The 17227-nt window shown below is 25.3% G+C and overlaps 1 protein-coding gene across 2 annotated transcripts; it reads right to left on the bottom strand.

Annotated features, from left to right (window-relative positions):
- Positions 1-1112: 1112 nt before the first annotated feature.
- LOC126894107 (exocyst complex component 4) lies at positions 1113-11684 on the bottom strand. 2 transcript variants are annotated; one of them, XM_050664858.1, is made up of 15 exons: positions 11373-11684; positions 10027-10358; positions 9807-9972; positions 8368-8528; positions 7883-8000; positions 7423-7677; positions 7132-7253; positions 4761-4821; positions 4007-4128; positions 2743-2920; positions 2455-2675; positions 2211-2397; positions 1943-2128; positions 1528-1881; positions 1113-1475 (listed from the first exon to the last, which is right to left on the bottom strand). In XM_050664858.1, exons 2-15 carry the CDS (start codon positions 10344-10346, stop codon positions 1302-1304), a joined length of 2625 nt encoding a protein of 874 aa, XP_050520815.1. In that variant the 5' UTR covers positions 10347-10358; positions 11373-11684; the 3' UTR covers positions 1113-1301. The 2 variants fall into 2 exon arrangements, with proteins under 2 accessions (XP_050520815.1, XP_050520814.1); XM_050664857.1 differs by lacking the exon at positions 11373-11684 and adding an exon at positions 10626-10821 and having other exon boundaries at positions 1115-1475.
- Positions 11685-17227: the final 5543 nt, after the last annotated feature.

The following is a 17227-nucleotide window of genomic DNA, read 5'->3' as shown; positions in this document are numbered from 1 at the left end:
TTCATTTTTGAAAAAGTTACGGCAGTTTTTAGTAAAAAAAATTGAAAAAATTTCGAAAATTAGCGATTTTTAAATTTGTAATTTTTTTGGAGGTTTCCCCCATTTACGGGGAACGAGGGAAATTTTTTTCAATTTTGAAGGGTAATATCTTCAACTAGATACAATTTGTGATCTTTTGACGTATCGTTGAAAGAAATCCGTTCGGTGAGAGCTGAGAAAAAGTGGTAACAGACACAAAAAAAAAAACACATCATAGTAAAACCAATACCTTCTCAGCTTCGCATCNAAAAAAAAAAAAAAAAAAAAAAAAAAAACACATCATAGTAAAACCAATACCTTCTCAGCTTCTCATCGAAGCTAAAATAGAGTGGCATAGTTGGAACAAGTATAAATTTATATCTTACAGCGATTTACATCTCTATAAATAAAAAAGAAAATGCTTCAATTTAAATAGGTTTTTTCTATTTAGGACTGTTTATTTACATAAAAAAATATGTAAGTGAGTTAATTAGTTAAACTTTTCAGTTTAATGAAGATAATTAAATTTTATGTTAATTAATATCGCTTAATAATTTAACAAAAATTAATATACATTTTTGATATTTATCTTAAAATATTAAGTTTTTTGATAAGACTTAAAATTATTTTAATAGGTTCACAATTTTTGAAATATCATTATTAATGTATAATTTGGTGATTTGGTCATACAATTGCTGTAGTGCTATTAGCTCTTGGTTCCTAGATAGGTGATTATATAGGAACTTCAACAATGTAACAGACCTTGTGTTTTATATTAATTTCCTCAGTTATAATTAGTTGTGCTGGTGTAAAATTTTATCAAAATATTAAGGCTGAGCCGAACCCAAATAGTTAGGACAGAGGCTATGATAATAATGATGATATGCAAAAATTATAATTAGGTTATATGATTCTTTCCATGGTGAAACCACATATCAAGTATAATAAACTAAAGTAAAAAATTTTTTTTTTTAATTAAATGTTTAAAAAAGAATTAACATAATTTACATAATTGACAGTATAATTAATTAAAAAAAAAAAGAAATTTTTAATTATAATATTTAATAGTATGAAAATTTAGTTTAATTACATGAACACAGTTATAAACTTAATGATTAACAATCTATGTTTATTTTTATAATTAGTCATATATTACCTATTACTTAAAATGAGTTCTAATTGTATGGATAAATTGCTTCAATATAATTAATTAAAACAATAAACTTATTTATTTTGTGTAAATAACAAAAGCTTTTTATATCATGAATATAATTTAAAATCCATTACAAGTTTATATGTTTTGTTTGTGATAAAATATCAGATAACCTTTGTAAATCTTTCTGTAAGTTATTTCTGCCTTCTATATTCTTTTTATTTCTATGTACAATTTGTAATAAATTCATGTATTCAAGTTCACTGAATATTGCACCCTTTTCCAATATCTCTTCTAAAATATCCTGTAAAAATAAATAATTGTATAAACAATATAATAATAAACAAAATATTTACCTTTGGCATACTAAGTAATAATTCATAATAATGAATAGTTTTTTCTAAGATGATTTGAGAAACTCCTAATATTGCTGCTAAATTATATTTCAACATAGTTACATCTCGTACCATTTTTCTTATGACCATTTCATCTACAATTTCAATACTCCTTGTTTGATTGACTAAGCCTTTAGCAATTACTTCTCCAATTCCTTCAAAAACATATTTTATTTTTTTTTCATTCAGAGCATTTAACATAATCTCATGTAAAGCTGAAATTGTTTGATTAAGATCTAAAACTTTAGGTTCTGTAGGATTTTCTACTGCAAATTCAAAACTTGGTACTAAGTAAAATATACTTTGGGCTCGAACCTACAAATTAAATTTTGTTATTAAATTATTTAAAATTATATTTAATATTACAAATGCTTACTTCTAAGAAAATATATAAAAGAATATTATCAGAAAATTCAAGAAAATCAACACTCAATTGTTGTAGTGTTTCAATTAATGATAGTGGTAGATTATTTTTATCTGCTTTAGATGCTTTTAAATTAGAAACTAAATATTGATTTGAGTCAGAACTTGATATTTCATACAACTTTTTTGAAAACCATTCCTAGAAAAAAATTAATTTTTTTTATTACTACGATTTGTAATATGATTTAATTGTAAAATAAAATCTTATTGTTTGGACTCACCATACTTTCTATGAGATGTGCTAGACATTGTAACTGATTAATATCCATAATACCTGATATTTTGAAATCAGATCCTTCTAGATTTCCAAAAAGGACATCTGCTTCTTGGGTAAAACGTTTTAACTCTTCTGTTGAGCATTTTTTAGATTTATTTTCTATATCTCTACGTACCCAATTATGAGAATCTCTAAATCAACATTTAACTTTTTAGTGAACCAATTTTTAACAATAAAAAAACACTTACTTTAGATATTTTATAAGATCAGACTTTTTAATCCATAAATTGCTTACTAGTTTTGTAGTGTTGTCATTTGTTTTTATTATTGAACTAAATAAACTTTCACATGTTTCTTTATAACTTCTACCTACACTAACCATAACCATAAGAAAGTGTGAAGCATATTCAGGCATTATAACAATCATTTTTTTTATTTGACAAATATTTTCCCAAACATTAATAGTATTCTATAAAATTTAATTCATGATTTTTTTATGGTCTGTTAAAAATTTATAAGTACATTAATAATATTACATTTAACAATGGTATTTTAATATTTAATTCCTGCATTTGTTCAGGAGAAGTAATTTGGTGCCAAGCATCAGTTTTTTTTGTTATTGATTCTATAGAAGTTGCTACTTTGCTATGTTGACGGTCAAGAAAAACAGTTCTTATATAATCATTTAACCATACTCTCAAAGTACATGAGTTCCTTTATTTAGATATAAATTTCATTAAATTAATAATTGATTGACTGTGTAAACAATAAATTATTTCTAGCAATCTACTTATATATGATAATCCTGATAAAATTGCTATTAAATAAAAATTTTTATCAAAGAAAAATGGTAATGAGTCAACAAATTTACAGAATAATACAGATCTTACTGACTCATTATTATGTTAAAATCATGTTTTTTTATTATTTTTTTAAATAATAAACAAACATTTTTTTTTTTATTTTATATATTTTTCAACTTTACAAAATAGTCAGTTTTTAGCATTATTTTTACAAAAACAATTAATGGATTGATAACAATTTTAGGATATATACTTATTGAATTACAAGCATTTTTAATACATAGAATGAGTATGTTGTGCGAGTTGGTACAGTTATATTAGTGTGTATTTATAATGCATATCTTCACTACATAATCACTTTATGTATTAGTCCTAAAATAGAAAACTCATTAAACACTTTTTTAAGAAAATGCTAAAAAATAACTAGTTTAAAATTTTAATAAAATTTAATGTTAAAAAAAAATATTAATTTATTTTTATTAGGAAACACAAATAATAAAAAAAAAATTTTTAACATAGTTTTTAAATTCAAAAAAAAATTAAAGTAAAATGAATATTTGATAAGAGTTGTCAGTAAGATATGTTTCACTCTGTATAATTTACTTATAAATAAAGCTTATGTAAAGATGAGTGGTGCAAAATTAAGGTAAGTTTTACAATAAATTTCAATTATTTTAATAATATTTTATGTTACAATGTATAATAATATTATTATGTACTAGAGATTTTGTAGTATATTTGTATAGAAATTACTATACAATAGAATTAAGTCTAGGGTATAAGCACGACATATAGTCCAACAGACTAAAGAATAAATATAAATAAAATAAAGAATATAATAAATAAAATATTATGTACTATTTTATAATAAATTTACTCAATAAAAATATCAGGACATAATTAAGTTTGCTTTTGGCAGCAGGATAAATATAACAAAAATTAAAAATTTTAAGCAATTAAAAAATTTAATTTTAATAAATAATAACAAAAATCTTACATATTGACAGATTGTTCTATTTGTTGTATAAACATAATAAGTGGTTCGTATAGACATACAATATTTTCAGAGGTTGGTGTACAAATCATAGATTGTGGTTGAGAAAGGCTGGTAAATGGTCTCTAAAAAAATCAACAAAATTATACAATGATTAGAGAAAAACTTTCTATTTGTGATATTTAGAATTACAGAAAGACTTGACTATTAAATTACCATTATTAATAATTTAGTTCTATTAAAATTTAGAGATTTTGTAATTTCATAACATTTTAAATTCATAATATTTAAGCCATTTAATCATAGCTATTTAAGAAGTTATAACTCTTTTTAGTCATTCCACAAAAAATAATTATTTAAACAGTCTCGATTTAAAATAAATAAATATTCTCAGAGTAAAAACATAGCACATATTTGTTTTAAATGATAATTAATGATATTATAAATAGGTGTATAAAATTGTAATTATTTAAGATTTAAATTATTTGATAAACTAGTTATCTATATGGAAATAAGTATTTTTTAAAAATATGCCCTGAATAATATACCAAAAATTTTTTTTTCAATATCTAAATCATAAATACTAATTAAATTATTATTTTTAGGATTAATTAAGGGATGCCAAAATTAGTAGATTAATTTTTTTAAATAATTCAGATAAAAATACTTTTTAAATAAAAATAAAATATACGATTCAAATTTTACTAAAAATGACTGAATTAAAGAATGTAAATTACTCATTACTAAACATACTTACATCTAATACATCAGAAGAATTTTCAAGAGTATTAGAAAATTTAAAAAGACTCTGTTTTGATCTAAATAATAAAAAAAAATTAATTATCTTTTTATGATTTAATTAAAATACATTTAAGTTACAATTATCCTGCAAGGGGAACCACAAGGATCACAAGCATAAAAAACCCGGGGACTCTAGTTAATTCAGTGGGGGTGGAAACACATACTACTTATTTTAGTCTATCATGACTTTGGTTAGTTAAAAGGGCATACCTGCTTGCTAATAACGAACACAGCAATACCAAGTGAAAGGGTTGCTGACTTGTCATAGGGTAGTTAGCTGGAAGATAAGGTGACCATTGGGATTCTCTATGATACCAGACACTCCTTAGAGTATTCAGCCTTATCAGTATCAAGCTCTATTGTAACATGAATAAAAATATTGGAAAACCACAAAACAACAAAATTGTGACGAAGAAAGTGAATTGATGGCAGGAGAATTACTGAAATTCAAAACATAATGTGGTGAACAACAGAATTCTTAGTGAACCATCTACTAACAAAGAGGTGATGACAGCATATGAAGTCACAATATCAACTGGGAACAATTGCTAGATGGTTCGAAGGTCTAAAATTTGAGCTTAAGAAATTAAGCTGCGTTCAAAATGAGAATATTATACAATTCATGCAGATAAATCTGCAATACAGTAAAGGGGCCAAAAGTGTATTGCTAAGGACCCTAAATAAAAGGCATACAACACCCTTACAAATAGCACTTATCCAGGAACAATGATTACATGGTAATCAGATTAAGGAACTAAACTTAAAGGGCATTAAACTGTTTTACAGTTTAAAGCCACTTAGTTTGTCTGAATGTTTTACAAACAATCAGACAAATCAAAGTTAAAGTCATATAGGGACTCTCGAAAACAATACAATTTGTATTGAAAAAGTACAAAAGAGAGATTTGGAAAAAATCACCACACTATTTTGGGGAGCAATAACATCAACCAAATTATAACAAAGTCTGGAAACTTTAAAATCACTAGAAAGATTCAATGAAGTTACACTGGCATGGGCACCAGGACACATCAGTGTGACTGAAAATGAAAAAGCAGACTTTCTAACAAGTAATGATGCTGAAAACACCTATGTTGGACTAAAACAAATAGTAGAACTCATAGATCAGTCCCTAAAAATACTTTCTACAAACTAGAGTGGAGAACAACACAGGAAAATATGGTTTTATCTTGTGATACCCAGACAATCAAAAATGTTTATAATACTCCCGTTGTACTACTAAAAGATCTTAATAACATGATTAGATATCAAATAAGCACTTTGACTGAACTACTATCAGAACACAGTTATTTTCTAAAACATCTTTACACAATGGGGATAATAGAATCGTCTTTGTTCAGGAAGTTTATAACAAAAGAGGAAGATACATTTCACATCACATGTGAATGTGATGTGCTGGCCACATTAAGATCTAAACATATAGGGAACATTTTTTTTTTAAAAAGATGATATCTAAAACCTTAAACCCAAAGAGATACTACATTTTGCCACACAGACAAGGCTCTTTGAACATTTATAGGAGTGGCCTAGTAGAGCGTCCTATACATATAGAGTGATTTTTTTATCATACCCACTCAACTACTTGCAAAATAAGTATAATTTAAATTTTTTTGGTTTTCTTTAGTTACATATTGTTCTCGAACTATTAACTATGTAATACTTTTTAAGTTCATCTCTTATGCCTTGTAAGGGTGTCAACTTTGTTTTTTTAAATGGATACATATATTTTGAATTTAATAAAATTTTTGAGTTTTTAATTTAATAGTAAATGACATTTGAAGTTTTTATGTAACTTTATTAAATGTAAACACTTGAAGTTTCAAATTTTTGAGTTAATATACATGTATAATGCATAAGGATGAACATAAAAAGTATTACATAGTTAATAATTTAAGAATAATGTGTAACAAAAGAAAACCAAAACAAAAATTGTTTAAATTATATTTATTCTGCAAGTAATTGAGTGGATTATGATAAAAAAGCACCTATATAGTTCTAGGTATTCAATTATGGCAACAACTATTCGTTCGATATAATTATGTGAAGAAACTGAATTACTACAAAGGTGTGCGCAATAGACCTACAGGACTGAGTGCAAGGGAAATTCTTGCCCACCTCAATAACAACTAAAACTAAACTAAAAAACTAAATTAATATTAAATATTTTATAAAACAATTTAATTTAATGGTAATAAAAAGTAAAAATGATTAAGGTTTCAAAAAATATTTTTTGTTAATTGTAATATTTTGTAATTGGATTTTTTTCTAATAATAAGAAATTTAATTCACACAAATCAAAAAATATTTACCTTTGAGACTTTTTTTTTGAAAAAAATACATTTAAATCAATGTTACTGAAAATTGGAGCTGATGTCATGATTAAATCAGAATTGCTATTTAGATTTAAATAATTACTCAAAAACATCTGAACCTAAAAATAGTTATATAAAAAGTATTATTCCTGTAACATTTATTTAGTACAATAATTGTAAAAACTATAATTTTTTTTTCTTAAGATGACGATAAAAACATCTAAGTTCTATAACTGATATCACTAAAAAAAACTTATTATAAAATAGTAAAATTAATATACAACTTACAATGGACTCTATGTTTTCCCATACATATATTAGGTCATATTTGTTAATATTAGACAGAATTTGTTGATCAACTTTTTCTAAACTCATAAGAAACAATTGATGTGCATCAACTACAGCATAAAATTGCACAAATAATCCATTAATTAACGTCACAAGCTTCTCTTCAGAGTTTTTTAAGCGATTTATAACTGATAATTGTTTAGTAGTCTTTTCCACAATTTCTACTAACTGAGTTTGCATTGAAGACTTCAATTTCTAAAAATAACAACTTTTAAACAAACAAAGGCTAAAATATAATAGGAGCTCAATAATGACCACTGAATAATATCAAAGCTAAATTAAATTGAAAAGTGTGTCGTTTAAAATAAAATTAATAAAAATGTATTTATCATAATAAATATTCCTTCAATCATAAATGGACTTTTTTGAAAAAAATCTAATATATTCAAATTATACTTACTTCAATAACATCATTAATTTTAAGCATTATTGTAAAACATTCAACTGCTATAGGAATAAATTTTTCTGTATCTAGAACTTCTACAACTTCATTATTATTATTTTCATTTAGATTATCCCTACAAAATACAATAAAAATAATTCTTTTTCAAAAATTATTTTATAGTTAATTATGGTTTCTATTTAATTCCTGCTAGGATTCTAATTTCAACTTACCAGGAGTCATTAATAATTTTATGTTAGTATATTAGACAAATTGAAAACTTCCTCCCAGAAGAAGATATTTCCATAACATATTTAAGGATTAAATAAATTTAAATTAGAATAGGATGTATATAATATATATATACATAGTATGTACACTGTAGTGTATACTATAATATCAATAAGTTATACACTAACCTGGGAACACATTTAAGTGTGCATATCTGTACTAATGCCTTTATACTATTATAAAGTAGATAATTACATAAAATTTTCATTTACCTGGTAATAATTGGTGTTGTAGACTTAAATGATCTTCTTGTATACTGTCCAAAAGATGAATTATGACCATCAGAACCGATACGACGAAATGGTTTTGAACCTTCTGGTGATATTACATAAATGTGATTCATTAATTCATCCAACAATTTATTATAAAAACTCTATAACAAATAAAGATATTAATATATATAGTATTATAATTAAATAAGATGGTCCATCAAGTTTTGATAAATCTATTAACTTTTGATTCAGCAAATATTTCGCACTGTTTTTTTAAAAACAATTTATACATTTTTATACTATGTTAAAATTACATTTTTTATCACTTGTTTTTAAAAGTTTTAGTTAAAAACTTTTTTTTTTAATCTCAAAATAGCTATTTTTTAGTCTTTTTTTAACGAAAAATTTTGATAGGTTAATAACAAATTTAGGATAATTATTTATTGAGTTTCAGGCATTTTATTAGTTATGTAGAAAATCATTTTGGATTTTAAAAATATGACTTAATCCAAATTGTAATTAAAAGATTTAATTTCTAAAATTTCATTTATTTTATTTTATTTTCAATGAAAATGATTGTTTATTTGCGTTTACATGATTCAATATTAATACTTGATCTTACTCAGTTTGGTCGATATTAAATTAAGGTCTAATTTAGCATGGTCTCAAATATGAAATAAATATTTTTATAATTTTGAATCAGATTGGGCTAGGCTAGCCCGAACTAATCTCTTATATATAGCACAAGCAGACTATACTTACACCAAGATGAGACTACATCTCTACTGTGAGTGGGTGTAGCAGTGGAATTTAGTGTGGATGTGTGCAACACTCATGCTAAATACCCTCTCCAAAACTGTACATCTTATTAAAAAAAAAAATAACATAAAATATTTGTTGAATCAAAAGTTATTAGATATATCAAAACATTATGAGTCACTCTGTCTACATAGTAATTATTTAATTAATTAATAATTATTTCTTTCTATTAAATTTATTATTATAAGGTTCAGCCTGGCCTAGTGAGTAGAAACATATGTTTTAGCACACAGGGTCCCCAAAAATTTTGATTCCCAAGATGCCAACAAAAATATTTTTGTGATTTTTTCATTAATGGTGTCTGGTGCTAGCCGGCCATAACACCCGTCTTGCACATTTATTGGATTAGCCAAGAACCATCTTTGACTACCTAACATGTAAAAAATAGCTACCACACTCTGAAGTAACACTGATATTTTATTTTTATTTTATTTTATTTATTAAAATTATTATGTTAGATTTAAAAATTAAAAAAAAAAACTAAATCCAACTTTTCCTTAGTTAATAGATTGAATTTATTGAAAAATTATATAAAATATGTTTTGCTTAACAAAATTACACAATTTGTGTTTAATAAAAATTACTACATTATTATTTTATAAAAATTGTAAATATTTTACCTGTTTTTTATTGTTCAATTCCTTTCTAATTTCATTTAAAGCATCAATATTTTTTAAATCTGTATTACTAATTTTTAGTGTTTCCATCAATAGTTTAGTACATAGTAAGTATTGATTTTTTGAATCCAACATATTTAACTGAGATGGAACTTCTTTAATCTGTTCACTGAATTTATCATTGTAATTTTTAGTGTTATAAAAAAAAACTGAAACTTCTTACATTTGAGTCAACTGTGTTAACATATGATGCTGCTCAATACTTTCAACATAGAACTTTCTTAATTCATCTCTCCTACAACGCAATAAACTCTTGCAAGCTAGTAATTTTTGTTTAGCAGCTTGAACTTTTTCTCTAGATACATTAATTGCACTTGAAACAGAGGTAAATAGGTGCATTACTCGTGCAAGATTTTGATGCTCCATTGAAATCAATTCTTCCAACTTTTGATCACATCGCTTGTACTCTCGTTCTAATGCTGTCTTTTCAATTTCTCGATGCTCATTGGATTCAGTAGCAGATAATGCACGTATCATAGTCATTAATAAACCACTCTAGAATTTTATAAAATTAACAATTATATTAATGCAAAATCTTGTTTTTTTTACAAAATAAAATCAATTTTGTAAAATAATATTAACATTTTTTTTAATTAACAATATGTTACTATATAATCAAAATGTATTTAGAGTAGGTCTAATTTATATTATAAAATTTTTTTTTTTTTTTGTTATAAACCTTTAATCATTATATTATGATAAAAAATTTCAAAAATTTATTCAGCCCTGTAAAATTTAGATACAAGTATTTAATATACTAACATTTTCTTTTTGAGATTTAACACCTCTTGGAGGTTTACTAGGAGGATTAGCCATGGTAAGATTTTTTTCTTTATTAAGAATATGTACAATATAATAATAAAAATTTCGACAAATTAATTCATGATACAAAAAAATTAAAAATTTTCTACCCAAAAATTATATTACTACTACTTATATAATAAGCAATGTTATCATTATTATTCTATAGATAGTAAAAATTTCAATTGATATTTAAAGGATTATTTTGGTTTTGACATTTTAAAAATTCTTTATCTTCATTTACCATAACGCCATCTGGTAATTAATATAAATAAAACAAATGCAATTTCATCAAACACGACCTAAGATTATCTTTGTTAATCAATTGACTTCAATTAGTTGTTTATAAGGCAGTTATCTATAACATAATAAGTTAACTAGTTGCTAAAAATGAGCATTAACAGATTATTTAAACATAAACCACTCAATTACAATTAAAATAATTATTTTTTTAGCTTTTTTTAGTTTAATATGTATCTTAATTATCTGTTATAAAATATTATGTATGTTCTTTTCTTATGTGTTATAGTAGTGTCATCTATTTAATTAGTTTATAAAATAGAAAATCATATAATTAAGAAAGCAACTAGTCTATAACATTTTTATTCCTTGGTGGGAGGAAGAGATAAAATAAAATCGACACTCTTATAAGACATAAAGTATGAACATATAATATTTACTAATTATATTATTTTATTACTAAATTACCTAATTCCATTGGATTTGGTTCATTTACTTTCTCCCCTCTTTAAACCCTCCTATAATAATTGATAGCAATTTTTCTTTAGTTTCTCGTAATTCTATTATAGGCAGTGACTTTAATAGCCATTACCTCTCCAGTCATGCACCAATCTCTAATCACCTCGGTAACATTATATCGTCTGCAATTTCTGTTTACAATCTTTGTATTTTCAATACAAGGCTATCTACCCTCTTTACATGCTCTTTCCAAATGGAGTCCGTTGTTGACTTTACCATTTCATTTCTCTCTATATCGTGGTTTTTGTCGTGGTCTGTCATTGACTGCACTCTCTTTCCCATTATTTTCATGTCTTTGAAGTTAGCAATACCTATATAGCAATTCCTTATCAGATATAAAACTCAAATACACCGCTAGAGGGCGCCACTTATTTAAAATATATATTTTATTATAAAGTAGTTACGAACAAATTCAGAAGGGTATTCTTTTAAAAATTATATTCAAAAAAAAAACTTTTAAAAATTATAGTAATTTTTATATGGCATCAGTCAAAAATGGTACTCGAGTTTCCAAGTAACCCGTTTAAAAGAAATTGCTGGGCAATATTTGCGTTAATAACATCATATATTCTCTGACGTGCGACCGGTTTTTTGTACTTTTGATAAAGTTCCGAGACGAGTCCAGGCAATAATTATACACCAAATTAAAGCTTATAAAATATCCTATCGAATGGCATTAGTCACAAATGGTACTCGAGTTTCCAAGTAACCCGTTAAAGAGAAATTGCTGGGCAATATCTGCGGTAATAACACTACATATTCTCCGACGTGCGACCGGTTTTTTGTACTTTTGACAAAGTTCCGAGACGAATCCAGGCAATAATTATACACCATATTAAAGCTTATAAAATATCCTATCGAATGGCATTAGTCAAAAATGGTACTCGAGTTTCCAAGTAACCCGTTTAAAAGAAATTGCTGGGCAATATTTGCGTTAATAACATCATATATTCTCCGACCTGTGAACGGTTTTTTGTACTTTTGATAAAGTTCCGAGACGAGTCCAGGCAATAATATACACCAAATTAAAGCTTATAAAATATCTTATCGAATGGCATTAGTCAAAAAATGGTACTCGAGTTTCCAAGTAACCCGTAAAAGAGAAATTGCTGGGCAATATCTGCGGTAATAACACTAGATATTCTCCGACCTGAGTACGGTTTTTTGTACTTTTGACAAAGTTCCGAGACGAGTCCAGGCAATAATTATACACCAAATTAAAGCTTATAAAATATCCTATCGAATGGCATTAGTCAAAAATGGTACTCGAGTTTCCAAGTAACCCGTTTAAAAGAAATTGCTGGGCAATATTTGCGTTAATAACATCATATATTCTCCGACGTGCGACCGGTTTTTTGTACTTTTGATAAAGTTCCGAGACGAGTCCAGGCAATAATTATATACCAAATTAAAGCTTATAAAATTTCCTATTGAATGGCATTAGTCAAAAATGGTACTCGAGTTTCCAAGTAACCCGTAAAAGAGAAATTGCTGGGCAATATCTGCGGTAATAACACTAGATATTCTCCGACCTGAGTACGGTTTTTTGTACTTTTGACAAAGTTCCGAGACGAGTCCAGGCAATAATTATATACCAAATTTTTATAATTATAATCAATTTTTAAAATACACTTAATTGAGTAAATTTCAGTTGTTTTTTAGTTTCTATGTGAAACTAATATGGAATTGGTTTTGTAATGCTGTGCGTTTTTTTATATTTGTCAATAAAAATTCTCAACTCTGATTGGTCCAATTTTTTGTATGTATATACTCGTTTTTGACAATGAGTAATAATCTCAAAAATATGATGATAAAATAAAAGTAATTGTATATGTAAAATCAGCGCAATAATAGGTTTAGATGTGTATATTTTATAAATAGTAATTATATTCATAAGTAACAAACAATTTTTTTTTATTGCAACAAGACATTTAATTTTTATACACGTTTGCCATAAAAGTAAAACTGATCTATAATTTTTTATGATAACATCGTAAAAATTACAATACTATATTATTAAATATCAATTTCACTATAGTATATTTAATTTCTATAATAAATATTTATTCATATATAACACTTATAAATTATAAAACTTATAATCCGGATATAAATAACAAAATAGAAGTTCATTCTGATTTTGGAATAATTCGACAATTTTTTAAAATTAAACACTATTTGCAGATTTACATGGAAGCATTACATATGATGGTGATTTTAATCACTGTTAGATATCATCTATACTTGAGCCAAGTATGCCACTGTTGTGTTACCACCACTTAATAAAATAATTTATCTTGTGAATATAAATATATGTATGATTGATAGGGACATCCGCCTGTGGAAGTCCCCTTGATTTTGGCTCTATCAATATTTACTATCGTTAGTCAGTCTATTGTCTACTATTACAGAATAAACACTATAACTGTAAAGCATATTCTTATACTTGCATTGTTATTATGAAAGTTTACTTTGTATATATATATATATATATATTAATTTTTACTTTTCTTTTGTAACTTAATGTTTATCTTATAATACATTTTAATATTTATAACCAGCATTATTTCGAAAGTGTTAAATTCATTTCTTTATACATAATCACTACCTCCTATACACATCTTGAAGGGCTCTGTGCGGATAGCTCAATTGGAAGTCCAGACGGTAACCCGAACAACAAATAAATATTAAATTCCCTCAGGAGAGCCTTCCAGGTCCGCCACACCACGACTCCCATGATTTACCGTTTTAACATAATAAATTTCAATTTTCATAATTTTACTAAATATTACATTTTTTAATAATTTTTTGGTGAACTAAATAGATTTTAAAGAAAAACGATTAGAACTTAATTTATACAAAACAATTCGATCTACAATTTAGTTTCAATGATTTTTGTTATGAGAGCGCTAATTTACGAGTTAATTGCTAAAAACTCGATAAAAAAAATCGATTAAAAGAGGTATTGTTAAAAACTACCTCTTTTTATCGATTTTCAACCCTAAGTCGGCACGGGTAAAACTTTTCTGATTGGTCTGAAGAATAATTAAAATTTTAAAAATAAAGGACACCCTAATAGAGACTAGTTAAAGAGAATTGATTATCAAAAACATATTTATAATAGTAGACCGGTTATTTATTGAACGTTTACTGTAAACGATAATGTCGGTAAATATCTATTAATATATGAATTTATTTCCGAGAAACCCGCATGACAAGGTTCAACTAGTCTGAGATCGCGATTTCGCAGAAGTTGTTTATCAATAAAATTGACATTAAGCAACAAAAAACCGTGAAATGATGTTATATATTATTCCTTGAATAAGACAAATAATTTTGAATCAATTTTTATAAAAATAATATTTTAAAATATTTAGAATTTTATTTTTAGGAGGTATTATAGACAAATTAGTCGTAAAAGAAACGAAATATAAATTAAGTTAAAATCAAGTAAACGTAAATTCTAATTATCTACGTTAAGTTAAAAAATATAATTTAACTTTAACTTATAAACTCGTTTATGCCTAGCCATGTATTTTAATTTAGCATAATAATCTTCAATATCATATTATTTAAGTTATAAAATAAAAGCTTTATCACATTTTAAATACAATCTCAATAAAAAATTGAGTTTTTACTTTCCAAATTTTTACACAATAAGTTTCACTTTAAGTTAATATAAATTCATAGTGAATTTCTTATATTGAATACTGAACTTTTATTTGCACTAATCCATTCATATAGTTGTTTTTTCTTATTAAACATTTTAATGTTTTAAAATATAAATAAACAGCTCGACCCCGGACACTACATCTGTTATGATTTGCGTACAACTTTAATGTCATTTAAATTTATTGATACTTGGATTTTTTGGTCAAAAATTGTATTTAGTTTACTACTTATAATAATATTTTTGTACTTACAAAACTTTGTTGAACTTGATATCTATTGATCGATACGGATGTCGAAGGAACAATTCGGTGAAATGCCGGGCTGTAAAATATATTAGCTAGGCATATAATTAATAGAAAATATTATCGTTATCGCATTGCCGTCTCAAAGCTCATCTATAAATATAATGTAAGTTACTTTTTCTGAGTATTTTAAGTCAATTGAATGCGGAAAAATGTTAGCTTACGATCTCGGTATTAAAGCAAATTTTTCTGATTAACAAAAGAGAAAATATAGATGAAATTGCTAAAGATTTTTAATTTTTGTATGGTAGTAGCTTGTTGGTTAATTCATTGGACTATATACAAAAATATGCAATTAAGCAACCATTAAGTATAAAATCGATCTAAATGCTTCCGATTTTAGTTTTGTAATAAAACATTTTAAGTCTCAAGCATTATCACTTTTACCCGACTTAAGAGTCGTAGAACCTTTAGACCTACTTCTATTAATTACAAAATATTCTTAACGTGTATCCAAACGTAGAAATAGCCTTAGGCATATTTTTTACTTTGCTAATAACTGTGACGACGTGTGAAAGATCATTTAGTAAGTTAAAACTTATTAAAAACTCTTTAAATCGACAATAGGATAAGATCGAATATCTAATTTGGCTATTTTATCAATCGAACAAATATCGGTAAATACATTTAATACAGACCAACTTATCAGACTTTGCTGGGAAAAAAACTTGGAAAATTTTTATTTGATAATATTTAAAATTAATATAAAATAATGTTATGTTTCTTTACACATTATATGCTAAATATTAATATGTTCCTTATTTCTTTTGTAAAATTCTATTTTAAAAATTTACCGATTTAAAATCAAATAAAATTATTAGCGTTTAAAATGTAGTTAATTAAATAAGATAACAAATGTTTATAAAATACTTATGAAAAGATAAAAAACACAACGATTATTGTAATGCGAAAATATTTTCAAGCTTAATTTATTATATTTATAGTTTTATACGGGCGCATTTTAAAATTTAGCCTGGAGCGCAACAATTAGTTGCTACGGCCCTGCATAAATTTATTTAATTTAATTATTATAATATTCATTGAAGATTAAAATTATTAGTATTAATTTCAAATAATCCTTAAAAAGTTGTTTTTAATAATAAATGAAATATAATTTTACTGAACCTATTTGATTATATTCGTTAAAACACATGAGTTAGAGAAAGTTATTATACAATATAAATATTTTAATTCAGATTATACCATCATAACCATTCAGATTATGAAAAATCATTTAATAATTTATATAAACACTCATATTTGTTTAAATTTTTTTTTATAATGTTTAAAGTTCTAATTTTATCGAAAAAATTATTCATAATAATAATAATGTGTGTTTTTTTGTTTATTGTGCAAATAATGATTGGTCAAATCGAGTATTTTATATAAAATATTCAAAATTAATAGTATTGTTAAAACTAAAATATATTGATTCTGTTGACTATATCTTTTTAAACACATTAATAAGAATTAATAACTAAAGCAATCCTAGAGAACTGACACTCAATGGCTGCCATAATATTATTAGTAGACTTAAAGACATGTTAACAGTATCGTCAAAACTTCTTACCTAAAACTTCATAACAAATTTAACTCTCACCCAAACCCTAATATTCAATACCTCTATTGAAAGCACATCCCCGACAAACCACCAAGAAGATTAAAAAGAAAATGGTATAGAGACCTTCTATAGAAAAAAAAATAAAAACAAAAAACAAAATTCAAAGTAGGTAGCTCCATTGGGTGCCCTCCTACTGCATGCTATTCAAGTCATATTGTAATTTTTTTTTTTTTCACTACTGATAACCCAATTACGGTTGTGCATATACA

Source organism: Daktulosphaira vitifoliae, unplaced genomic scaffold (assembly GCF_025091365.1).
Source record: "Daktulosphaira vitifoliae isolate Bord-2020 unplaced genomic scaffold, ASM2509136v1 Scaffold_1, whole genome shotgun sequence".
In the NCBI taxonomy this organism is placed as follows: domain Eukaryota; kingdom Metazoa; phylum Arthropoda; class Insecta; order Hemiptera; family Phylloxeridae; genus Daktulosphaira; species Daktulosphaira vitifoliae.
The sequence above is the reverse complement of the archived record's forward strand: the minus strand, read 5'-3'. Positions and strand labels throughout refer to the sequence as shown.